The 26821-nt window shown below is 40.8% G+C and overlaps 1 protein-coding gene across 3 annotated transcripts in view; it reads right to left on the bottom strand.

The window, feature by feature from the left end:
* The window catches only part of SUSD1 (sushi domain containing 1), a 46353-nt gene extending 19987 nt beyond the window's left edge, over positions 1-26366 (bottom strand). The window contains exons 1-11 of one of the 3 annotated variants that reach the window (XM_075410670.1): positions 26229-26366; positions 24337-24465; positions 22963-23118; positions 22154-22306; positions 20662-20838; positions 18127-18306; positions 15917-16096; positions 5726-5820; positions 3935-4124; positions 2832-2926; positions 1519-1705 (exon numbers count right to left, since the gene is read on the bottom strand). In XM_075410670.1, coding sequence (XP_075266785.1) covers positions 1519-1705; positions 2832-2926; positions 3935-4124; positions 5726-5820; positions 15917-16096; positions 18127-18306; positions 20662-20838; positions 22154-22306; positions 22963-23118; positions 24337-24465; positions 26229-26310 — 1624 coding nt within the window. In that variant the 5' untranslated portion in view covers positions 26311-26366. The remainder of the gene's footprint in view (positions 1-1518; positions 1706-2831; positions 2927-3934; positions 4125-5725; positions 5821-15916; positions 16097-18126; positions 18307-20661; positions 20839-22153; positions 22307-22962; positions 23119-24336; positions 24466-26228) is intronic. The other 2 variants (XM_075410671.1, XM_075410672.1) reach the window with 2 other exon arrangements.
* Positions 26367-26821: the final 455 nt, after the last annotated feature.

Below are 26821 nucleotides of genomic sequence, written 5' to 3'. Positions count from 1 at the left end.
AAAAGGAACTACCAGATACAAAACAGTTTGTGTAGCAGGATCTTCTCTAAAAATGGAAATAACCCAACTTTTACGTGAAGACCTTTTCTGGGGCTATGCGCGTGCATTTGTTAAAGCACCAGCTCAGCAGAGAGGAAAACATGCCAGCTGTCAAGGCACAACTAGCACTTCACACAGCACCTGCTACAAAGTGTTCTCTAGAGCTCTGCTAAGTAAGTGACCTGATGCAATCCCGCAGAGTTTAGGAAATACCACAGGATGACAGAGGAAAGAGCTACGCCTTCACTCTGAGTATATATTCAAAAATTACCTCCATCAACCACATTATGAGACAGCTTACTAGTCATCAGCTTATTACTCATGAACTCATGGATGCTACTTCTGACTGAGCGACAGCTAGAAAAATATCTGAAAATTAATTATGAAATCATTACTGTAATATCATTAAAAAAAAACCCAGGTCACTGTATATCCTAAACAGCAGCTTTAGGAAACAAGAGATGTTTTGCCATTCATGAAGCTTAAAAACCTTAAATTACTAATAAAAATATTGTAATACTACCAATTTCAAAACCCCCACAACTCCCCGGTTCTTCATAAGCGGTCAGAAGAGAACTGGTTCCATCTACTGGCTGCACAGAGTAACAGTCACTCAGAGAGCTTCCACGTTTCTCACCTACTCCAATTTGTGGCCCCAATAGGAAGAACGATACCAGCACCAAACACTCCATTTCACAGTGTTAACAGTAACTGCCTAACAGAGAACGTCTTACAGCATAGCGATGCTGCAAAACTCTTCTAGAGAAGAAATGAGCTAAAAATGACAGATGGTTTTTATCACAGCATCTTAGTGCCATACAAATATCTTGCTAAACAGTGAAGCCAAGACTCTCCCTACAAAACCTTATTTGCTCAAATCCTTTTATGCTTTGCAATCTACCAATCAGTGATGAAGGTATCTGCCTGAGGTACTTGCAGGACTCTGTGTACTCTGGACCCCTGCAGACTTTAGTGATATCTGTTGTCACAAATAGCCATACAAAGTGGAGTTGTGCCATTATCCCCACTTCACCGTGAAGAGAACTCGTACTGAAAAAGTGTTCTTTTTCTCTAACAGGGCAGGGAATTTAACCTAGCTCCCCTAGATACCAATCTTGTGTCTACGGCACGTTAGTAGGCATGGTGGTGTTGGGTGGATGGTTGGACTTGATGATCTTAGAGGTCTTTTTCAACCTATGATTCTACGATTCTGTGATTCTAACCCACCAAACTATCTTTTCCCTGCTGTGCCAAAATGACAATTCAAAATTCTACACCCCCATTTCTCTCCCCCTTCTGCTGCTGGACTGTCAATCCTATTAAAACTATGAAAACAAACACCAATGAAGAATTTTGAGCATGGAAACAGCACTCCAACAACCCACCATACAACACTGAGATCAACACTGTGGTTTCACTTGAGCCTCTTGCACCCAATAGGTGCTTTTGTAAATAGATTAAATAAATGGCAGGACCTACCTGTGATTCGTGTTGTCATGGACACGAGCAGTGAAAAGTTCAAAGCTACCATGGAAATATTAACAGAGTAATTGGTGCCTGGCCGCAAATCAAAACATACTTCTGGAGTCTGCTTGTGTGTGGTAAGGCTGAAGGTCATTTCATGAAAGAACTCCTTCTGATACCAACGCTGCCCCTGCACATGAAACTGTAACCAAACACAGCACGGAAATTGCAATGTTTTAATATATGACTTGCATTCAGTCATGTCATGCTCTAAATTAGAAGTAAAAGCAGAAAAACACATCACTGTGTACAGAGTGACAAAAATGTTGGCACCAACAGTTATTCAAATATTTCCAAAATTTGATACGAATTTCAGTTCCTCTTGATCAGCTCTGACATTGTCCTAGTTCTTTCACTTCACCTTGTCCTAGTCTATCCTCTTTTTCACTAGTACTGTAATTTCCCCCAAGTCCTGATTTCCTGCTAACATATAGGCTTCCAGTAATAGTGCACCTTCATTGTAGTATACCCTGATGGTGCAAAGCAATGAGTTATAAAAGTAAGCTCACATGAACACCTTTCTGGTTTGACCCCGAGTATCAAGTCAAAATCAAGTAATTTTGACCTATGTCAAAACACCAAGTACCCTCTAGGATCTGCTTGCAGACAGCTATGTTTCCAGGCAAATTTATAGACCTGTGGGTTTTTTTGCTTGCTTGTTTCATATGGATTTTGTGTGTGTTTGTTTTGTTGTTGATGTCCCAAATAATCATTAAGTTATTAACTTCAGGCCTCTCCTGATCATTCCTCCACTAACAAAGACTAAAATGCTTGCTTTATTTTCATTATGTGCTAATTTTCCTTTAAACAGATCCTATGCCTTCAGATAAACTCTGAGCATCTCTTAGCACATGGAGATTTGAGACAAGTGTACGTGGTCAAGAGTCCTGGCAGATAAAGTTCATGCAGAAATGTGCTGCTGGGACGCGAGAAGATTGAAGGCGTATCACAAGGCAGAGCAGACTGACTCCACAGAACTGGAACAATAGTCTGAGGCCTGAACGTGACAAAGTTGAAAGTACAGAGAGGGAAGGCAAAACAGATAAGAAGAGGGAAAAAAATAAGCAAGGAACAGGAGTCTGCCAAAGAGCATGGTGGTTTCTTTCTTTTTTGAGGTTGCTGTGCAAGCTTACTCCCCGGGTTTTCGTAAGAGACATTATTAGAATGAAGAACATTGCCAGCAGTGAGTGTTTGAAAAATTTGGTTTTTTCACGTAGGTGATCGATATAAATTGTTTTCTAGATTCAAAAATACAGATTGTCACTTACCGAGTATCTGTCTTCCACATCAGTTCCCCTGACATTTCTCCGCCATTTCAAGCAGGTGTCATTAAAGATTAATACATTATTGAAAGCTTCCTTTACTGCAGAGACAATTAAAAAAAAGGCAACAACTTATTACAAACACTTCACCTTCTTCAACTTAACCAAATATGAGTAGCTGAAAACAAAACAAAAATTTTTATTTTAATTCTCTTCTGAGAAGGAGGTAGAATCTCATTTCTTCTTGAATGAACAAACACAGTAAATAAAACATGAACATTTTCGAGAGAAAATGGCTTTTGGAAAAACCCAAGTAAGCTACTTGGGAAATCGAGATAGGATAGAGCATTTCTTTGTCCAGACCTAGGGAGGTTATAATGACAGAAACATACAAGAGTACAGACGTTCTGATGGAAATAAAGTTATGATAGAACAACTTGTCACAGTTTCAACACCCTTTAAGAAAAAGCATGTGAGAAAAAGCATTTTTGTGGATTCCAAAGGCAATTATTTCTGAAGGTCTGTTTCACCAGAATTAATCTGTCAGATGGCAAGCTTAAAGTTTTCAGGACCAAAACACAACAGAATCCTGCTGTTAGAACATGCCTTCGCTACAAGTACTGAAAAATTGCCCGAACACTGTTCATCACTGCTAAACACAGGAACATTAACTATAATGCTTACATCACTTAGAACAGTATCACATAGCTTAGCAACAGGGAATTCTCCCACAGGCAAAGAATCAGTTTTTAAGGCACAGAATGGAAACCAATAAGCACTGTACCATGAACTGAAATTTCACCATGCAGCCAGGAATGCCACTGCATCAATCCTGCCTCAGCCAGAAGGCAAATTCTGAGGAAGCAAGTTTGCCAAATCTCTCTGAAGGACACTTACTGCCACTGCTGTTTGCTCACAGATTCAACGGCCACAGTGAGTAGAAAAAAAAATGTCTTGCGGAAAAAGAGGATGCTACACGGGTGTAGTCAGCATAACAAATGATAGAGTCTAGGAGACAGCCTGTTATCCTGTCTGCTAGACCCAAAACAGTGAACTCTGCAGCACAGTAAATTCTTCTATAAGCACAGAGAAGACAAAGCACAACCTACCCTTTGTTTGAACTGCTACTGTAACAGAGACAGTGATGTTTGTGGAAGAGATGGTAGTAATATTCACTACGTAGTTGCTGCCAGAGTTGAGATCTAAACACACCTTTGGATTATCTTCACTTGTAGTGATGTTAAACATTGCATCTTCTGAGAACGTCTTCTCATCCCATCTTCGGCCCAGTATGTGGAACTATTGAACGATTAACAAAAACGACGGTACAATTGGTTGTGGCTCTCCAAAATTCAGAATACTAGTTCAATTAAGCCTTGAGAACCTAGGATTACATCTGGTTTAAAGTATCAGCTCAATCAAAACAACAGGCTTATGACCAACTGTTTTGGTGCAACAAGATGGGTCAATAAATCAGATATTTAATTTCTTCTGGCTGTTAAATTATGAATATTTTTTATATATATTTCTACAACAAATAGAAGGAATCTGTAATGTGGACCAATAAACACCTCCAACACAAATAGTAAGGTGCCAGTAAATAGTCTGTCTTATTTACAGCGCACAGATGGAACCTACATCTGCTTGCGACTTTCTTTTCTTTCTGCTTTTTCCCACTTGCCCTACAGAAACAGTAGTAAGACTGAATGCTAAATAACAGTAAGAGACAAGCTTCCCTATGATTGTCCCAGTGCAGCGAAAAAGAAACCTGTTCTTTGTATGAGATGAAGGGACAGGTAAAACTTACCTAGCTGAGCTCAAGGCACCCCTGACTGCATTCTGAACTTCACTCCATGCACTCTACACCTACATCATCCTCAGTTTTGACTATTCTGAAGTATCTTGCAGATAGCTGAACTCAGGCAAAAGCACGTGCACAGAGCACATTACACTGAAGAGATGCACAGCTCACCAGTTACCACAGCGTACATGAAAAGCACTGGTTTTGAACTGTCAGGATAACTGGCAACTTGTTTTTGCCATCTTAGCAGTGCTCAATAAAAGCACTCAAACTAAAAATATATTGGTTTATAACACAGGAGGAGAAAGACAGGTTGTTTCCCAAAATTATCACCCAACCTTGAAACATATTTTCTACATTAACCTACCCACCCTGGAGTTCCTAAACAATCCCCGTTTTCCTTTTTCCCCTATTCGTACATTCTCAAAAAAACCACCTTTCTTGGTATGCTGTCATTCTCAAAACATTGGAATTCTTACGCTCTTGTTTTGGCTTTCAATAACACCGACTGAACTACTTGTTTCTGAGAATTTATATCTTAACTTTTACTACTATGTTTATAGATTAATAAAAGTAGTTACCAAGGTTGCTTTCAATTCCCATGAAAAAACAGCTCTAAAATGTTGAAATATAACGTGGTTGAATCTCTTGAGCAAGGCACAGTATTTCAGTACACCTTGCACTTGTAAACAAGTTACACTCAGTACCTGCAAGTGATACACTGTTTAGTTGAAATGTTTGCATCACAGACCAGGACAGAGCCTAAGTTTTGCAATGTTGTCTACTTCAATGTGACCTTGAGCCCTACAATGGAATTTCACTGAAACAGAAACTTGTGCTGAAATGCTTCTTACAGATTCAAGATGTTCAGATGATTTACTGGAATTGGACCCCAACAGCTTCTGAGTTTTTCACCTAACTTGAGGGCAGGGATTTCTCTCCTTCCGAACCCAGGCACCCTCAGGTTTCGAGGCAGTTTACTGGGAAGCGTGAGACAAATTACCACGCAAACAATACTCACAAAACCAATCTCCACTGCTGACTCACCTGAATTAATCAGCACAAAGCCACTCCCCATCCCAAATGCTGCCCCACTTACTGTGTACGTCTCCTGCACTCCCAGTCTTCCAGTTTTCCTTTGCCACTTCACACACGTTTCATTGAATATGGACAAATTACTGAATAACTCTTCCTCTGTGAGCAAAACCATGAAGACAGAATGAGAACAGTTATTTCCCATGCAATTGCAATGGAGCAATTGTTTATTTCTTCTTTTTCCTCTGCTTTTTTTTCAAATAGGAAAAACCAAAGAAGGTGGGCAGAAGTTTGGTAGTAAGTTTTCCCTTAACTGTGTCAGCTCCATAAATTAAAATACAAGGCTAACTGAAGAAGCATGTTCTGAGCTAATGACTGTGAAGTCCTCACACACAGAGCCAGCACTACGTAAACTACCATGACTAATGAAAGCAAAATGCTTTGCTAGGCTTGCATGTTAACGTAGAACAATTTTAATTCTAATGACTTTCCACATCTTGAAGAGGACATTAAAACTACATTGCAGTTTCCTGGTAGCAAAAGAACCAGCTCATTAACTCCATCTGACCGCTATTACGTTTCTATATATAAAAGCACACACATACAACAGCACTGTTTCTCACACAATGATCTTCAGTATGTACTGTACTAAAGATTAGAATCTTCCGTACCAGGTGACAAATCCAGGCAAAAAACCCAATGAGAAAAGACATACTACCTGTGTTAATATAATCACTTTTAAGAGTCGGCTTACGCCTCAGGAAAAACACAGCCAGGAAGACCAACTCAACCATTCTTTTTTTAGGTAGTTCTCTCACTGCTGTCATCAGACACAGAGCAGTTGCCTTCACAAGAGAAGATAATCAAGTATCCTCCCAGAGCTGAGAACAAAGCTCCATCTGGTCACAACTTAGATTGACAGTGAAGGTATTTGCTTCTCTCCTTTCCTTCACCAACATTCAAATAGTCATTTCTTTGTCCTACTACCATATTTTCTTATGACATTCACTACATGACCAATGTAGAAATTCAAGCTCATTTAGATTCTAAGCTGAAAAGCCCTTATCAGCTGCTGAAGAGGATTTGTAGGACAGCCTTGATAGATATTTCAGAAATATTCACACAATAGTCGGTATAATGCCTGGCGGTAAAAGCAAGCATAGCCTAAGGCACTCCTCCTCTGTAAGTAAACTTCATCACCATTCCACAGGGGCCCCCTTGTGGCACCCAGACATGAAGCTGTCACTGAAATAACTGAATACACCAATAATCTCTAAAATTCCTCTATGTAGGCAGTTATTTACAACTAAAGTGTAACTGTTTATATATTTTGCAGCACTTTATCTCTTTTTCCTTATTAGAACTGTCATAAAACTGTTTTCTAACAGTATCTCCCTGTCCACATATTCAAGACATAAATGTCTCACTCACCAGACCAGTTTATCTCCCAATCAATCTTAACTCCCTCATTCCAAACTGCCGTTAAATATGGAAATGTTTCTGAAAGCTTCCTCTTCTACAGAAGAAGAAAAAGAGATGAATCAGATTAATCTGCATATCCTCTAAAACAAATTTCCTTACAAATGGCTGTGCAGTCAGTTGTATTTAAGTGCTGCTTATTATTATTATCTATTTCATAATAATGTCTAGAAACTCTGGAGTATTAAGACCTCTGTACCAACACAGAGCAAAATGGTACGTTCAGTTCTTGTATTCTTTAAATCAGACACATTTTTATTAAAAGACTGGATGGCAAAAATGACTCCACAGAGCACAGCCAGAGCGAGAATGTTTACGTATCCATGAGACTTGAATTAAAATGCGTAACAAGAAAGAAAAAAGTCATTTCCAAGACTGCTCAGCATGAAAATGAGGTGCTTGATTCACAAGTTTATAAAATACTCTGTAAAAAAATAACGCAAAATAAAGCGGCAAACAACAAAAAAGCGATTATGCCAGGTATTCAGGCAAGGAAAGAAATCTTATACAGTGGCCTCCTTGGAAGGAAGGAGGCAGAACTAGTAGCATTTTTTTGCTGTAGCTATATCAGTGTTACTGTCATGCTTTCTGAATTTTCAGAAGGACAAGGCCACCACACAACCACCATACATTCACAGAACAGCTGGCAGACTTTCTCTCGCAAGTTTCCACTTTAAATGGGTAGGAGTGAAAGAGGATGAAAAGCTGTCAACCTGCACAGAGTGAGCTCCACAACAAAGTCACTGGCTTTCTGAGGAGACTGCTTCTTCCTTACTCTTACTGATCACACACTCTTTGCATAACCAAATGTACAGTACGTGCTTTGTTTAATATTAATCTCAGCAGCATAAACACAGTATCCAACAACAGCACAAAGGTATCTCTGAAAAAACTATTCTCGCTCCTAGAGGGAAACATGTTCCCTGACAGATTACTTTTCCTGTGAAATCTAATAGTGTCGGTGGCTCCTGGAGCTTGGGAACTCCCAGTGCAAAAGACACCAGACGTGCCTGGCCTCAGTGTGACGTCTCAGCATCCAGGTCTTCAGCATGCCTGACTTTGATGAACAGATTTCACTCAGGCTCACAAATGAGACGGGAGAAGTGAAGGACCTCAACTTCCCCATACTTCTGCATCAGAAACTTCAACTTGTGATTTAGCAAGAAGGCCATGGGATGCCACTGCTGCTCCACTGACCTCCAGGTTACCCTTGCACTCTGCATCCCAAGGGAAGGGGTCCTAGAAACGATGGACATGCAAATACCTGCAGACCAGAGCAGAAGGGTGGAAAAAGATCCTGGACGAGTCGAACACTGAAAGGCAAATCTGGGAGAGGGTAGAGACGCAAACAGCAGCTGGCTGTCGGCAGCCATGAAAGACAGGTGCTGGTAAATGGAACACAACTGGGAGAATGCAAATATGAGAATGCAAAAAGCGAGCAACAAAGTGATTCAACAGCACCAGTGAGCACTTGAGAGGGAAAAGTCACATCAGGAAAGCCAAAGAAATTAATTCTAAGAAGGAAAACAAGAAGCAACGGGTTTAGTCTTCTTTAATCCACTTTTAAAAGCTCTTCTAGAAATGAGGGCCTCTCTCTGTGCTTCAATGTATGGGAAAATCTTCGCAGTGATTACAGCCAATGCATAAATCCCTGTACTGTCATGCTCTTCTGCCTTAAGCCTGTGCCGTGAGGACCAACCTTAATCCTCCGCTTCTCAGCCTCTGTGAGTTCAGGTCCCAGTACTCAGTGTTCCTACTTGCTGATTCAGAAAAAAAAACATAGCACACGGACAAGTCTATATCTACAGAGTTATTAAAACCACATGACTTCTTCCACATACAATCTACTAGTCCTTACTTGAAAGAGCACTTGACTACCACTGACCTCAATCCAAGACTGGTCTTATCAGTGAAGTATTTTTGAACTTGCACAAAAAAACAGTATTTAGCAAAAAACAGACAGAACCAGCTCCAATCTGATATATCATCTTCTGCAAGCAGCTAAAAGACCATCCACACATATCAATTCACTTACAGAGCTCTTTCCACCAATCCAGGGAAAGAAAAAATCCAAATATTGGCTTTTTTTGTACGTTTTGCCTGTTCAACTCTGTGAAAACTGTGAATGATGCTGCAAATGCCATCTGCTACTAACACGCACCACACATAGGTTCAGACACACAACTGAAATCACAGAGTCACAGAATGGTAGGGGTTGGAAGGGACCTCTGTGGGTCATGTAAGTCCAACACCCCTGCCAAGGCAGGGTCACCTACAGCAGGCTGCACAGGACCTTGTCCAGGCGGGTCTTGAATATCTCCAGAGAGAAATGAGAGCAAACAACATTTCAAAGAGAACTTCTGCTCAGACTGTTTGAAGGGCCCTGTTCCACAGCATACAGGCAAACTCCTCTTGCACAGTAGCTTTCACAAGTATACATGGAATTTATTTTACAAAGACATATCTTCAATATTTGTACCTTTCAGGGTAGCATGGTAAGTTTTCAGGAGTTTTTCATATTTTGAGTAACACACTTGCTTCCAGTTTAACTAGCATTGCAAAGTTTCAGCAGGTTTTCACCTTCAGCCCCAAACCTTACATGGACGAAACCCACAAACACACAGCAAAGCTGCAGGCAAAGACAGTCATGCAGGAAGGAGCAGACAGATATCTAATGATTCATTGCTTCCTTTGGTCTAAAAATGTTACCAGGAGACAACCAGGAGCAAAGTAATGCATGTATTGAACCAGACTGACAAAAACATAAGAGATGCAATTGTGAGCATGCTTACAAAGGGAAGATGTATCAATCAAGGGTGTCAGACTAGACGGGATTAGACACACTGGTATTAGAAACGCACACGATCTAATCCCCAGCTGAAAGAGGTTCCCAAGACTGGAGAGTGCCTTTTGCCACCACTAACTGGGTAATTATTAATTTGGTTTCAAACAAAGAAAGCTTAAATAGCCCTGCAAAAAGCTACACTTTTTTTTTGTTTCTTTTAATTGTCATTGCGTTCCACCAGTTTGATCTGAGAAGTAGCACCTCCCATAGCACAGACTCCACCTGTGTTTTTCCAGGCAATTAAAGAAATTACCAAATTATCAGACATCTGGATTTAGTAGTATGTCAGATTAGGCCTCTACAAGAACTCAGGCCAATCAGATACTTTTCATCGATGACTGTAATAACCCTAATGATTTGATGGGGTTCTTATTGCTCCAGAACCACGTGTTTTGAATCAATGCCCACAGATGCGAGTGACACCTTTTCTATTAAGTTCATAACTGTTGACATGAATTATTTACACGTGGTTGGGAATAAAAATTAGGAGAGTGACAGTTAACCCCCTTCATTGTTGTGTAGAAATTAGTGATCCTGCCACCACATAAACATTCCAGCTGCCTTTCTGGATCATTTCTTGTACAAGTGAGGATGTAAAAACTGATATCCCAGGGAATTCTAGCTAAAGCGACATCAGTCATCGGGAACAGGGATAAAGCACAGGAGAAGGGAAAGAGAAAGAAAAGGTAAATCAGCTCTGCATTAAAAAGAAAGTAACTAGACTCTGTCAGTTGCATGGAAATTATCTTTGCTATAGGTCTACAGTTAAATGAACCTGAAGGATGATCCTGCTCTGTTTATTCCATACTGGATTCAGACTTCGTTTTTGATTTTTTCGAATTTTTTTTGCATTATGAAAGTATTCTTTTCCTCTTCTGCAATGTTTTAAAGTGCACAGTGTGGACAATCAGCTGTGCCTTCTCTGGACTGATTCATCAAGCAGCTCTTCCTTCTAAACCTTCAAATCTTCAAAGCATGTATTTAGCAAGTACCCTCCATCTTATTCAGCCGTTAGGATTTTCAGTGCTGGTGTACAACACCATTTTCTGGGAACTGGCCCCAAACCAACTAACGCCTTATTCTCTTGATGCTTTGAAGTTACTCCTCACTACCCTAATACCCAAGTTCCACATGATTATGTCCACAAAATCTTCAGAGGTCAAGATATACAGCTAAACTCTATTTGTAGATGGGGAGTCACAACACAGAAAAACAAAGCATTCTGAAACAGAGAATTCACATTCAGTGAAAGATGGACAGTTCACACTGCAGTTTACTAAGAGGTAACATAAAAAAGCACATGCACACAAAAGGTTATGACACCGAAGCTCCAAGCTCAGGACCAGATGGAATGTGCACTGGTATGAGGAATGATTTTATTTTTCCCTATACAAATTCCAGGTTCACAATCCGTTGGGACTGGATCACCTTTTCCTCTATACGTTGATACCTGTAAATGTAAAATTTCCACTTACCAGAGTGATTGTAATTAAACTAAACTAGATCCTTGCTGTTCTGGTAAGACAAGAAAGCTTTAAGATAAAGAGGGGCTCCTCAATAACACTACTTAGACAAACTCGACTTGCTGTTTTGAGAAGGCAGGACAGCTCTAAGATAGAGAGGCTCCTAAATAATTCTACCCCAGACAGCTCAGCCTTGGGAGGGCAGATGCACCAAGCTACAGAGATAAAGAGGCACCAAGAGGGCAACAAGACCGGAGCAAAACAACCTGGAAGGACACGGTATACGTAATCTTAGAACTGAGTCTGCGCAGAAACAAAGGTCAACCAGCAGACACTGTGATGAGGAGTATGAGCCTTCACCTTGAGACCACCAAAGACCACCCAAGGACACTAACAGACATGCGTGAAAGATATTAACATATGCTAATTTGTTCTTGGAAAAGTCATGAATATGCTAAACATTTATCGGAAATATAATGAATATGTATATTGTGATTGTATTTAACCTGAAATGACAGGGTGTCTGGCACGCACGTTTGGAGGAGAGATCCCCCGTGTGCCCGGCGCCATAGTAAAGAATACCTGCTTAATAGCCCTCTTACTATTGAGTCTTCAGCTCCGGCTTCTCATGGCATCAACATCACGCATGCAAATCCTACGATCTGCTGACAGCCCTTACTGCCTAACTACTTTGGAACGTTCTCACAACTGATCAGCAAGATTGCTGTGCTGTCAGATTCAGCATTAAAGGGACACAGAGGTCAGTTTTGCCTTCTGACTACAACAGCTATTTCTGTTTCAGAAAGTTTCAGGATGCTTTACCAACAACGCATGTTACCTTTCCATGCAGGTCAGATTCACTGCCTCCTCCAGCCTTTTTACATATCCATGGACTTATCCCATCCATGTGCAGCAGCTGCTTCTTTTGCAAGGAGAATATTTCACTTAATACACCAAAACCCACTTTAATAAATGCCTTTCTAATATAGTTCACATAGTTAATAGTGGTATTGGAGACTTACTTCAATACTGAGAAGTCATTCTTTAACGCAGACTCGTATTTCCTTTTCCTTGGGTAAAAGTAAAGAAACTGGACAAACTGTCTTCCTTAAGGCACCATATTGTCGCTACTCACACCAATACATGCTAAACACACTGAATACTAACAATCTCCAAAGAAAACAGACATGGAGAAGTAGTTCTCTAGTGAAGGAGTTTTCTAGGGTCAGAATAATGAGCAGCAGCCAACCCCACCTATGTGCTTATAGCTGGGACTAGAGCCAATTATGACAGAAAAGATAGATCAGATACTGTGAAAAACCTCTCCATGACAAAGATATTTCTAGGACTTGGGACTGGAAAATTTGAAAAGGCTTGATGAATAGTAAAAGCAAGGACTCTCCAAACACGGTAAGGAGAGCTGCAGTAGGTAAAGGAACTATTTCCCTCCAAAATGTCCCTAACAACTGTCCAATTGACACAGAAAACTGCATCAGACACTACCCATTTTGTGCATTAACTGACCCCTTCATAACTGTGAAGAAGACTGGAAAAAGTACCAAAAGAAGTTTTAGAGCTGCATGCAGTATTAAGAGCAAGGCAATCCTTGAATAAGAGTAAGCACCCTATTCACAATAATTCATCTCGGTGCATGCACATACCCAATCCATATATATTATGAGGGGAAAAGATTTTTACTTCGGCATCTGTGTTAGCCCTTCCTGACTTTTTATTATCAAACATTTGTATCCAAGTTTAATGAAAGACAAAACCAACTCATTTACACATTTTCATTTCAGATGCCCTCCCATTCCTCTCCCTGCCCTTCTCAAAATTATATTCTCACAGACTTGCTACCAGCTTACAGTATACATAGCACACTGTGCCATTTTCAAGTGCAGATTTAGAAATAAGCACCTCAGATAGCCAAGGCAGAAATCACCTTTTTTCTGGCCTTCTCTACAGCCATGATAAATAAATTTTAAAAACCTCTTATCTGCAGAATCCGCTGAAAAAGAAAAATATGAGTGGAAAGGCTTAGTTTTATACTTTCCCCTTTTACAAAAAATTCAGCTGTAATTCTTACGTTACCTTATGTCCAGCCCATCCTCAGAACAACCTCACTCATTAAGATAAATATTACTTCCAAAAAAGCTGAAGTTGACAATTTCTCCTCCGAAATTCACAACGGGAAAACCAAGCATCCTGTTTCAGACTATCTTATATTCCAGCACTGCATGCTATAGTGCTTTATAGCCAAAGCCCTTCCCTGAAACAAACTGAAACATTATTCCCACAAGAGGATCTTACTTTCACTCTGAAAAAAATTTCCCAGATTTACCATAAAACCTCACCAGAGCTCAACATAATGTGTGCCTGGAATAACAGCACACTATTCCTGCAATGAAAATAAACGAAACCACACATTCCCACTCCACAAGGGAAAAAGAATTTCTTCCAGGACAAGCTGTACAGGATGACCAGACTCACACATTAAGCATACCGGGTGGCAGGTATTTAATTGCTGGTATGTTCTCTGCACTTTAGTCTCTTGAGTTTATATATACAAATCAAGAGTTGGAAAGCAAGACTGTAATCCAGCTAACTACTGCCAGATTTCACTGCTGATGGCTTAATCCAGTCAGGATCTCTTAGTAAAATTAATTTTGTTAAGCAAATTATTAAGATTTAAACCACTTACTAGTAAATATACTTCTATATACACACACACGTTTACTATATGCCCCAAGAGACAATGCTACAGACAATGCAAATAAAGTGCATTCCATAGCAATCACTGCCTAAGAAACGAAGAAGTGATTACTTGCCAAAGGGAACACGCTCAGGGGAATTTCTTATACTTCCTTACTTCTAATGAGGTTTCTCAGGCAGTAGGAAAAGACAAATAGTTTTCTGACTTCTACCATAAGTTATTTTTGAATAGTACGTGATTTTCTCTCATTTTCATGGGAATTAGTGATTAATTACACACACCCTTATGATCACATACATCTGAAAGGCATGTGAAACAGAAATTTCCTTTCATTTGAAAGCCATTTGTTACCTCTAGCAAGTGAGAAAAACGTAGACGTTACGAAGCTGAACACCTTTGTACTAGTATACTATTCATGATTTTTTTTTTTTTTTCCAAAGGACGTGGACTCTTTAGGCTAGTTTTTAGAAGTTTTTTTCCATTCTACTTGACCATTACTCTGGCTTTTTTGGCCCTTTGATCCAACAGCTAGAGCTAGAGTCCACAACTTGACCTCTGGAAAAGAGAATCCATGGTAGTCCTGTAAGTGCAGTCTGCAGGTTCAGGCCCTTCACAGCTTCAGAGCGCTCAAGACACAACTCTCAGCGTTGCAAAGACTGAGAGACCTGATTAACTTGGCCACTCTACACAATGCTGGCATCTAAACAAATTCAGAAAGTACAGCTACGCAAACTGCCCAAATGAAATATGAATTACGACTTCTAAACAACAGCAGTTCCGTTTTTCTTACGGCACTATAAAAACTGAGAGAACTGCTTTTCTGCATGCTCTTTTTATTTGATGTCACATTTTATATTCCTAGTGAATGCTCAAGACATCAATTGAGGCAAGAGAGACATCAAGTGGCAACTCCCTGCATAAAGGCTTGGTCTGTGAGGTGGTAGCAGTCAAAGACACACTTCTAGTCTTTTTGAAAAACACGCGGCTGTTACAAAGCTACAGAACACTGCCATCTGCAAAAGACAGCACTGCTACTTAAGAAGAGATGGACAGTCCTACAGCTATCTTGTGACATCTCTTTCTTTAGAAGAACACTAAGGAGCACAACAGCCATAGTCCAAAACATCTGCTATTTCTGGGCTATTAAAATGTCAGTACATCCTGTCTCTAAGCCCACAGTATGACACCACCTCCATTACAGATATCACTTCTGAGGACTCATTCTTTTCTAAGAAAATCCTTCTGGAAATCCTTCTGGACTGAAATTCAGACAACTAGATGTAGGCTGGAAAAGCAACCACGAACAAATTTACTTTGCGCATTACGAGAGAAGAAAAAAAAAGATAAAGGAGTTTTGAATTCCATTGCTCCTACTTTCATCACAGTGCACTTTACAGTATTAGGCCCACAACAAAATACCATTAAATGCCTTCTGCTCATTTGATGACATTCCCCTAGCTTTTAAAGCTGAAGATTCTCAGTGCAGCAATGAAACCTCAGTTGCATTAGTCCCTTTCTGTTTGAAACAAAGAGCAAGACAGCTACCGAAACATCTGTGGCAGCCACTAGAAGTTGTTGCACGGTTAACATTCTCCTGCATGACCTTTCCATCCCAAAGTATCACCACGTTCCCTACACCGTAAATTAAACAGAGATTTCTTGCCTTCACCCTTCCTCCTGTTCCTACATTCAGAACAGGAATGAGAAACTATTTAACTAGCACACCCCACAGCAAATTCCTACAGTAATACTTACCTTTGCATATGTATGTAATATTCTCCCATGACTGATCTATTGTACATTCTGAAAAATTCCTGTCTCCATTAAAATAATATCCTTCTTTGCACTGATAGTACACTCTGCTCCATAAAGTGGTAGAATTGTTCCAGATCATTTCTGTGTGTGGAATCAGCAAAGGTTTGCCACAGTCTATTTCTGGAACAGAAAAAAACAGGGTAACAAAACCTGGAAATGAAAGCAGGCAAGGCATATGAAAGTGTTTAAGGGAGAGAGATGAACTGACCCAGCAATTAACACTTCACTTTTTTCCACTTCCTCATGATTTCTGTAAGTCTGGCCAGCCATTTAGAACCAAGGATTTTATGACTGCAGACTTTCTAGCAGGGTGGGGCATTTATCCTTCAAGATAAGCCATAGAATAAAAGTGTCCTGTTTAGAAATGGCAAACGAGTATCTCTAAGCAAATTTTTACAAACGGATCTATCTTCCCACAGCACTCTCTTACCCCCCACCTGCTCTTTGTTCCTCCATTTTACATATCACTAGTAACAATAGATCTGAGAAACAACACATGGTCGAAGGAGTGACACGGTAGAACAGCAGCAAAAAGGTTATGTTCCTTTGCCAGTGGATTTAATTCAAGCTTTGAAAAAAAGGAGAAGCTCCTACAGACAAGAAGAAAAAGCACTTCTGGGGGAAAATCTGATGGACCACTTCAGAGATAATCAGAAATCTGGGATATGGCACTTATAAACTAATTCATTTTCTCAGTTGTTTTCAGGGGCTTCAGAAAAAAATTTGGGAACGAAAAGGAATAAAGAGAGAAGATCAAATCAATGGAAGAATATTATTTACGGATTAAATTCCCTTTCAAATCCACAGTGAACAATACATCCCAATAAAAGATTCTGTATCACTTCATTGTAAGAAGTAAACTATGCAAGAATCAAAGTCTTACCTTCACTAAAGCTTACATGCAGAAAACAAGTGCTTTTAAAACTGTTTAGTAAATATCTCAAGTGATTCTGAAATTCTACTCAAAAAAATGGAAACAAAGAAGTAAAAAACAAAGTTTATAGAATCAGTTTATAGAGCTGTACAACCTTTATAGGACAAGTTAAATATATGTATGGCAATGGGCAACACATCCACCATCATGACTACCTTTCTTTTCATATCCCAATGTGTATGAATGTATGTGTCTATCGTAAATCATCAGAAAAAGCTTTAGAATAACTAATGCACATGCAAAGAATACGCTTGACTTATAGAAGTACAGTATGTGATGAGATACAAAAATTACTGTTACTTAACTCCAGCTATCTACCCATGGACATCCTGTAATCAGACTGAACAGCAGAAATGCCTAAGTACGTTTCTATGTAACATCGCAAACCTTTTATTTAGACTGGTGACCCAGAATAAGAATAGTAAAGAAGATTCTAAAAGTAGAGAGTGGTTGGTAACATACACACTGCACATTCAAAAAATTACTAGTTGATTGCAATGAACAGAAGACTCAACCCTGCTGGATCAAGCTGAAAAGATATTAATCATCCAGTGAATGGAAAAGTGAACTTGTGCCAATGTGAAAAAAAACTACTGTAATTATCCTCAGGTCACATTAATTACTAATACGAGCTCAGAGTAAAAATACACTAGAAATTTTGTTGGGCAAAATAGTTTTTTTTAAATGTACTTCTATGTTTCTTATCAAGGAACTTGTTAGACCACGTTCTTCCAAATCATAGTAACAAAAGGAATTTATGACTCCTGTCAAATAACAATAGCAAGCTTGAGCAATCATAGTTTGCAACTGGAAACCATCTGAATATGGGAATTTTAAGGGGATGCTAACTGCTAATAGTGGTTCAATTTCTGAGTAGCCAGTTCAACCACAGAGCAGATAATTGAGCTAGGAAATTGGCAGTAATTTAGGCTGAATTTTCATCTCATGGTAATCCCAACACCTGACATGCATTGCGATTTTGTCCTTCGAATGTTAACTTTTAACAATTTATTGCAACTTCAAAGCAACACAGATTAAAAAAACACAAACAAACCCTGTTTAATATATGGCTTTTGCTTTGTGACTGAACTTCACATGCCAGAAGACTGTACAAACCGAATGCCGAAAGAGGATGTCTCTAACTGATGACTGCTATTTACTATAGTGGCTGAAACAGTACCTATGCTGAATAAATCCGAAAGCAGATTTGATTTACCTTTGCACACCAAATCAGTACCATCCCACTGTCCTCTAGCATTGCAGACTGCAGTCTGACTACCACTTGCAATAAAGTAACCATGAACACAACTGTAAGTAACTTCACTTCCATATGTGGTCCCACTTACAGATGCTGGACGTGCATTTAAAACAGAAGGTGGAACCCCACAATCCACACCTAGGAAGGGGAAGAAAGAGGAAGATAAACTTGTTAGTCAAGCAGCAGAAGTAATGATGGCTGCACTCCCATGAGTATTCTTTCACTGATACCAGCTAACCCTCTTCTCCTGCGGTAATCCAACGCTTCCTCATGTCCTCTGCGACATGCCCACCCTGACTGACAGTGCTGTAGCTACTCCAGAGCTACTTCCAAACAAAACGACTTCTCTCTGCCTTTGTCTCAGAACGGCATGCTAAATCTGTGACTCCTTCCTCATCCTAGCTGCTAGTATACAGAAAATGTCCTGTTTTTTTGTTTTTTAATCTTTAAGATTCTCCTGCTTTCACAAAGATGATTACAGGTGGCAAGATGGTTCTATATCATCCACAATGAGCAACAGTCAGAGGGAGGCAGATAAGCAGAAACTGCCTTTAGGAAGCAAAATTTTAAAAAGTGCACAAGGACCAGAGAAATAGGTTACAACTTAGCAAAGGTTACAACATACAACACAAAAGCTTCCTGTTAAAGCAAGAGCCTACATGGTGTTCAAAACGCATTGTAATAGTTGCTCTATTCACAAACATGCCAAGTAGTCATTTACAAAGGCATAAAACAAAGAAGTCAAGTAGCACAAAAAAACTGTTTGGTATGATGTCCATTTTCTAAGGTAAGCAACTGTCTAAAAGGCTTTCATGTTAGCATGACACTACACTCACATTCAGCTACACCTCTTCACGCACATCACATCTTCCTATTAAACTATCTGACGTTTCATCTCAAGACAATTCTTCTGTTAATAGTCAAGTGAAGCTATACTCTTCAAAGACATGTTACATCCATATACTTCTATTTCAATTAAAAAAAAACCCCTTACAGTACCCTGATGTTAGGTCACCCATCATACCAAGTTTCACCTACCTCCAATGACCAGCTTCATCATGACTATGTAAAAGAAACTCCTAAATTACTATAGGAAGAAAGACAAAAGACAAACTTCTTGATTTTCCTGAAAAGAAGGCACTACACCCGGGCAGGAGAAATTCTTAAATTAGCAACAATTACTTATCAGGGAAACTCTGAGTTTAAAGAATTATTTAAAGGTGTCTTTACTATTATTAGAAAAAAAAAATCAAACTTGCTGGTTTTACAAAAAGAGAAGTCCTAACTGAGCTCCAGGCAAAGACCTCGCAATACAAAGAGGAAATAAGTTTGTCATTTCAGACTCACGGGCTGTGTCTTAACGTCTGATGTATTTTATTTCAATTAACCATGAAAGATGTGCTCAATGACTCTCACCTGATCTACTGTTTTGATTGTAGAAATTAAAAGATCATATGAAAAAACAACCACTGGGTTGGGCACTTCCTCTTTTGTTTTCAAAGTCACTGTCCTTTATGTATTTTTTGGGAAAAATGTTATTTCAATTGTTTTATTTTTGAAGTAATTTAGTATTAAACTGTTTTTATCTTTCCTTTCTGATGAATTTTCTAGTGATATTTAATATTTCACTTTCCGCAGCCACACTGAATTAGCATCCTTGTTCTAATATATTCGCTTCCCACAGACACACATATGAACATTACACTTCCATCCACTCTCAAAGGGGGGGAAAAAAAAAGAAAACAGGAAAGAACTAGAAGCCAAGAGGGCTTTTGTATATTGAGATAAGAAACTCTCCTCACTAAGTGACAATTTTCAAGATGACGATTCTCCCCTGTAGAATCGTTACACATGGTGTAGCTGCTGTTAGCTAGAACTTCAAGTGTCATTTAACTAATATACAGACTTTCTAACTCCTCACAGGAACACAAAATCCTGCACTTGTAAGCACTGATATTTCAACAGAATGGGGAATCAGAACACCAAAGCAAGTGGAAGTTTTAAGGATGCTCACGGGAAACTTAACTCTTCAGAGATGTGAAAGCATTTGCTCATGCACTAATGCTCTTAAAATCATGAAGGCTATCCAGAGATGAGGGGTGTTAAGATGCCTCTCCTTTGCATCTACAGTCAACCTTTGGAAAAAACTTCACCAGCTGTCAGGAAAATTTGTTCTTTTCAGGACAGGTCACTAATGCCTTCTAAGTCAGTGGCCTTTCCCTACAGAAATCTAGTTATTTTCTAGGCCTTGGTTCACAACCAGAAGGACACACTACAGTGTCAACAAATGTTGGCAAAAAATGTCTTCACCAAGAAGAGGTGGCAAAATTTTGTAACTTGTCCATTTCTTTTCTTCTTTTTTTTGCAAATATCCCGATCTTGAAAACTTATCCTTCAGATTGAGGAAACAGTCTACTGTCTTTCACAAACACACCTCCCCATGCATAAATCCACTTAATGAAGAATTTAAGAAAGATTTAAGACTCTTTTCACCTTTACAGCTTAAAGTGGCAGGTTCCCAAGTTCCACTTGCAGTGCAATACAAGAACTTTCCCTCGTTACTGTAAAACCCTTCTTTACATTCATAATGAACAGTACTTCCTAGTAACAAGCTGTAGTTGCCCACAATGTAGCCATGCTTCATTTCAGGAGGCGAACCACATCCAACTTCTGCAAAGAGACTGGGTTAAAAGATCTCACAATACAAAAATTAGGACACCCAACCACTTTAAGATGAGCTGAACTGGCCATACCCATCACAATATACACCCAGTCTGATGAACCTGAGGGGCTGCCAAAGGGGTACAAGATTAGAGTTGAAGAGTTGTACTGGCTGCAGCTGGAGGAACACAGTGATCCAGGTATTGAGCTACCCCTTTACTAACATACAGCTGGAGCCATTCCCAACACCAATGAGGAAACACTGCAACACGATCGCGCTTCGCGTGTGCCAGACTCATTGCAGCAATGGCTGAATGAGCCTTGAACACCAGAGGAAAACTTCAAGCCCCAGTGCACAGCTTTATTTCCCTGTGCATGGGAAAGGTGAAGCACTGCGGACAGGCTGAAATGAAATGGTCTGCCCCTCAATTCTTCCGTCCCGCTGAACCAGCCTGCATACAAAAACTGTATTCTTTCAGCACAGCTGCTTGACAGGGCTCCCTTATCCGACTCCGCAAGCGGCACAGTCAGTACACACACACTACTTTACCACGGCATGTGGAGTGGGAAGTTGGTGAGATAAGCAGGGTTACTGGCACTTCTGGCAAGATGAAGCGGAGCAGTCCAGTTGGAAAAACTGGACAAACTACAGGCAGTGAGCTTTACTGATGGTTCTTGCAATAATTCAGAAATAAGAGCTGGATATAACTGAGGCAGTTCCTTCCACCGGGGATGCCTGGGTTCATTACATACTCCGCAGCTACAGCTTACACTGCTAGCACTTTTCATCTGTGAAAACCTACACTAGGGAGGAATGGAGGAATGGTTTCAAACTGATTTTTTTTTTTTTATTGCAAGATAAACAGAACAGATTATTTATGTAGGTGGCACAGTATGTAATAAATAGCTAAACTATTATTCCTCTCCCCTAGGCCTGTTTCATTCATCTGAGCTCTCTTACCAGCGATTTATCCTCTCTTCCCTTACGCTTTATGCAGTGCGATTACACAAACAAGTGGATTACACTACACCCCCTCCCTATTCAGAAACTAACTACACCACCCTCATGGCATTATTAAGCTTCTCTGACTCTGCACACTAAACAACTGCTGAAAGCCTGTAGAAATCATATACGGTGTTGACTCTACCATTCAGACATCACTGGAACAAACTGAACCCGAAATGAGGAAAAAAAAAAAAATCTTACAGCAGGCAAAATCCACAGAGAGGGCTTCTGCCCTGCAGACTTAAAAGCATAGGTCAGAGCAGGTACTACTTTATCATGTAAAATCTGATTTTATCTGCTTGCAAAAACAGCTCTCACCTTTGCATGAAATGATGTCCCCATCTGGATGAAAAGAATGCTCTCCATTTTCTAATTTATAACCATCATTGCAGTAACACTTGTAGCTTCCTTCAGTATTTACACATCTTGCATTGCGACCACACAGCCCAGACTCCTCACATTCATCTATATCTAAAAATTCAGATAAAAATTAATATACACTTTGTGACAATTTTTTTTTTTAACTTAATGCAGGACCAAAGCTTAAATCTAATAAACTGGTCCATGCAGGGTTCTACGTAGCTTCTGCTGGCTCTTCTGGGAAACAAAGCAGCTTACCATCGCCTGGTGTTAAAGCATCTGGAAGGAGAAGACTCTCAATTTTGCAGCTAGCATCTTTTAAATTGTGTCTGTTTTACCTGACAAATAGTTTCCAGCATCATCTCCTGTTACAACAATTCCAGAAAAATCCCAAATTTGCAAATATCTTAGTCAGTTACAACAGTTCATTACTGTAACAAGGAACTGGTTAATATTCTAAACACAAATATGACATTCTGGGGGCAAGATAAGTATCATCTTACTTTCTTTAATCTAGCTTCTTATTCTGGAAAGGTTATTGCATGAATGTGACTGTGAAGCAATGATTTGTAACACAGCAAAGAACGCAAATGGAACTAATTCACAGCTGTGAGAACCTAGATGTCAAATAAATGCTTGCACCCACAGCAGAAAGTGTTCGCATACACCTTTAGAAAGTAAGTTCTAAAGTGACAGGAAAAAAAGATTTGTGCAGTAGAAAATTAAGTTCTGGATTCCTGGTGCTCAAGATTCTTTGTGATGTCTACCTGTACAGTTTGTGCCATCATTGGGAATAAATGTCTTGTTGTTGTTGGAGGCTCGGTATCCGTCCAGGCAAACACAATAAAAACTTCCGTGTGTATTATGACACAGTGTATGATTTCCACAGATCTTGCTGGCTCCAATCTGGCATTCATCTTTATCTGTCAGCACATTTAAAACAAATCAGAGAGAGATTAAGAAAAGTAGATTATCCTTCCCTCCTCACTCTTTCTTGTGTAACCAGACTTTCCCTTACTGTTTTTCTTTCTAAGTTATTTGGGATGTAAACACTGCTAGTAAGATGGAGTATTTAGACCAACAGAGGTTGTCAGATGGAATTGTGAATAAAGTTTCACAGCACAGCTTGAGCTGATCTAAGAGCTGCTGAAACCAGAGGGCCCTGCTGCTTGCTTCCACTCTTCCTTATGGCATGCACTGGCTGCAGCGCTTGATGGAGCCTGTGCTGATCTTACCCAACTCACTCGACCAGCAGAGAATTAACATGGCAAAACATGCAACTCGTCTTCTCCAACAATAATGAGGTAACTGAGCTCTGCACAGGGTCCAGCGGGTGCCAGTGCTTATGAAGGAAAGGGAAGAGATACAGTGGAAGAGATGAGAGGTGAAGGACCTTCCCCTTTAAGCAGTGGTAAGCTACTGCATACACTCAGACACAGCATTTGGCATCATCATTTGATTCATGTATCGATTTGTCATGCATGAGATAGTATTAAAACGACACTATCAGCTACAGTAATAAACCAACACAGAACAACAGTTCTCATGTAACAAAAATCACATTTAAGAAAACTGTACATAGGCACAACGTTATTAAGAACAGACTTTCATCTCATGAAATAAACTTACAGTTACCCAGTAATCCGATATAACCACAAAAATCAGCAAAAATGCACTAATTTTAATTAACAATTGTATCATCTAGTTTTCAGTTCGATGACACATAGGTTGGAATAATGAAGTGAAACCCACCATATTTAATCTTTTTTTCTGAAGTTAGGGTAAAAAAATTTAAATAAACCATTCCAACACATTGTATTTTAGAAGTAAATGTGTGATAAAATACTACACTTTCCATGACAAAATTAATTTAAATCCTTCATTATATAGCAGAAACTGAATAAAACAGTTAAGCAACTAAGTACAAACTAGCACTTACATTAAGCACAAGTAAAGCGCAGCTCACGGCTAGCTGATAAGAAAGAAAAAAAGAAAAACAATCCACACATATTCCAGGTTCTGGAAATTCTGCCACGAAATTACAACGTTGTTACGTCTTGAAGAATTTGATAATATTACTTGAGAAAGAACATTTTAGGAAGGTACACAGCTTCTTACCATTTTACAAACAGGCAGCCTACCTTGACAATGGGTTCTTCCATTGCCTACAAATCCGTAGTTACAGATGCAGACACTTTTTTCTCCAGTCTGATGACATGTAGCATGAATGTGGCAAGTTGCACAGACATCTGAAACTGATCTGTTCACAACTGTCTCAAGAACAAAAAGACGCAATTACTTTTTCTTTTAAAAGGGATCATAAAGGTGGTCTCGTATGGCTAACAGGCACAGAATTTGAAGAGAAGATAAAATCCAGATTAAAACACATAGAATAAAATCCTATCTCCTCCCACCTCATTTTCAAACTTGCAGGAAAACCATAGGCATAGTATTCAGAGACCAAAGATAAAAAAATAAATCAAAAGTACTAAACAAAAAACCCTACACTTCACAGTTTTATCCATCCATCTATTATTCAACAACAAACAAAACAGCTTTCCAGAAGTTAGCAAGGCTTACGAGACATATAATAAATAGTTCTATCCAATATTACTAATCTTTTCTCCATATTCATTTTCTTTCCCTTTTGTCTTGACTCCTGTTTCCTCATTTATTATACTATTTTGTTTGCATTATTTACACACAGGCATTTGGTCTCTTCATCAGTCTATTTGTATCTTATGTCATCAACACATGGTATAAATGCTATTCATAAAAGCGATCTTGAGAATGCTGCCAGCAGGAAAATGACTTATAGTAAAGTCATTTTTAAAATAAATGTATATATGAAGTAGTTTAGCAGCATATGACACACAACCTAATTTAATTTGACAGGACTATAAATATACATGAAACTAGAATAAAATATGAACTTGTTCCCTTATTTGTACTCCTACTTGTAGTGCAGGATGTTAATTTCTCTCCATTTTTTGTAAGCTCTTTTCGTTCTCTTCACACATGCACTGGCTATCCAAACGATAAACCTCAGAAGGCACGGCTTGAATGGAGACACAGCACGTCTCTGCCTATGCCCTTTCTACTTTTTTAAAGAAATAACTCATACTGCACAAGCCGATGTTGTCTCACAACGCTGGACACAGAAGAGTAAAAAATCCCATACTGCTCAGACAGCTAAGATTGATCAGGATGGCGTGGTCGTTCTCACAGGACACAAACCTGACTGCACATACAGCAGCTCCGACAAAACATCGCGTGCCTTCGCGCGGTGTCTGAACGCATCGCCGTGCCTGGAAGGAGCAGGCAGCTGAGCACTCTAGCTGAGCACGGCTTTCTTTACGCACCCAGTTTATCAGCCTGGCAAAGCCGCCCTTCCACAGGCACAGCGTTTCAGTTCTACTCTCGGTGCGCGCCCGAGCGCCTTAAGGCTGGTGGGAATCCTCACAGATTCCTACTCCCAACTCTCAACGCTTTTATGTAATTTTACATGTATGTTCCTAACAGCAATAGAAAACAAAAACTGTCAGCGTGCAATGGTAGCCAACGCAGACCAGAAAATTAAAGGCGGCCACAGTAAGACCTTTCTCATGATACCTCAGTCTTCTGGAAGGACACGCAAGCGTGCTCCTCAGATTGCTGCTCCGGCAGATAAAGCCCGGTGTTCTCCCCCCCCGCGACTGAACTTCGGGACTTGTTCTCCTGGGTAACCCGCGCCGTTCCACCGCGGCACCGGAGCCACCTCACGCTTCCCGCCCGGGCCGGGCCCTCTCGCCCGCCAGGCGCACGAGGCCGAGGCCGCCACAGCCCCCGACGCCGCGGCCGCTGCGGAACACAGCGCCCACCGGACACCGGTGTCCCGGCGGGGCACGCGCCCACCGCCAGCCCGCAGCGCTCCCTCCTCCCTCCCTCCCTGCTCCCGCCGCCTCCGTCCCCTTCGCGCCTTCCCCGCCTCGCCCGAAGGGCCCCGCCCTGACGGCCCGAGGCCCCGGGGTGCCCGCGGAGCGGCCGCACTTACCCCGCCGCCGCCCCGCGCACTGCAGCAGCGCCAGCAGCAGCAGCAGCAGCGGCCCCAGCGCCCGGCCGCCCCCAGGGCTCATGTCGCCGCCGCCGCCTCCGCGCCCCTGGGTGCTGCGCGGCCCCGGTGCCTCCGCATCCTCCCCGAGGGTAGGGTGAAAGGCCGCGGCCGCCGGGCCCAGGGCCTCCCGCTGCCCCAGCGCCTGCCTCCCGGCGGGGCGGGCGCACCCGCGGGCCGCCCTTATCGCCGCCGCCGCGCCCGCGGGGCCCCCGGCCCTCCCCTCGGCGAGGCCCCTTTCCTCCGGGGGCCGGAGGGCCCTCGCCCGCAAAACCCTCTCTTTTCTTCCGTTTTCTTTTTTTTGTTTCTTTTTTTTCTTCTTTTCCCTTCCCTGGCACAACGCCTTTCCTTCCTCAGGACGCTGCCTCTGCCCCAGCCGGGCGAGTGGCACGGCGGATAAGGGCTGCTGCGGTCTGCAGCCGCCGGCCTTCGCCCCGGGCAGGCCAGAGGAGTGGAGCGAAGGGCTATTTATCATTCCTAGCAAAGGGGGCTCGGAAGTTACCCCAGTTTGTACACGGCAGCCCTGTTGGTCCTCC

This window comes from Opisthocomus hoazin, chromosome Z, assembly GCF_030867145.1.
Source record: "Opisthocomus hoazin isolate bOpiHoa1 chromosome Z, bOpiHoa1.hap1, whole genome shotgun sequence".
In the NCBI taxonomy this organism is placed as follows: Eukaryota; Metazoa; Chordata; class Aves; order Opisthocomiformes; family Opisthocomidae; genus Opisthocomus; species Opisthocomus hoazin.
This window is presented reverse-complemented; position numbering and strand designations above follow the sequence as displayed.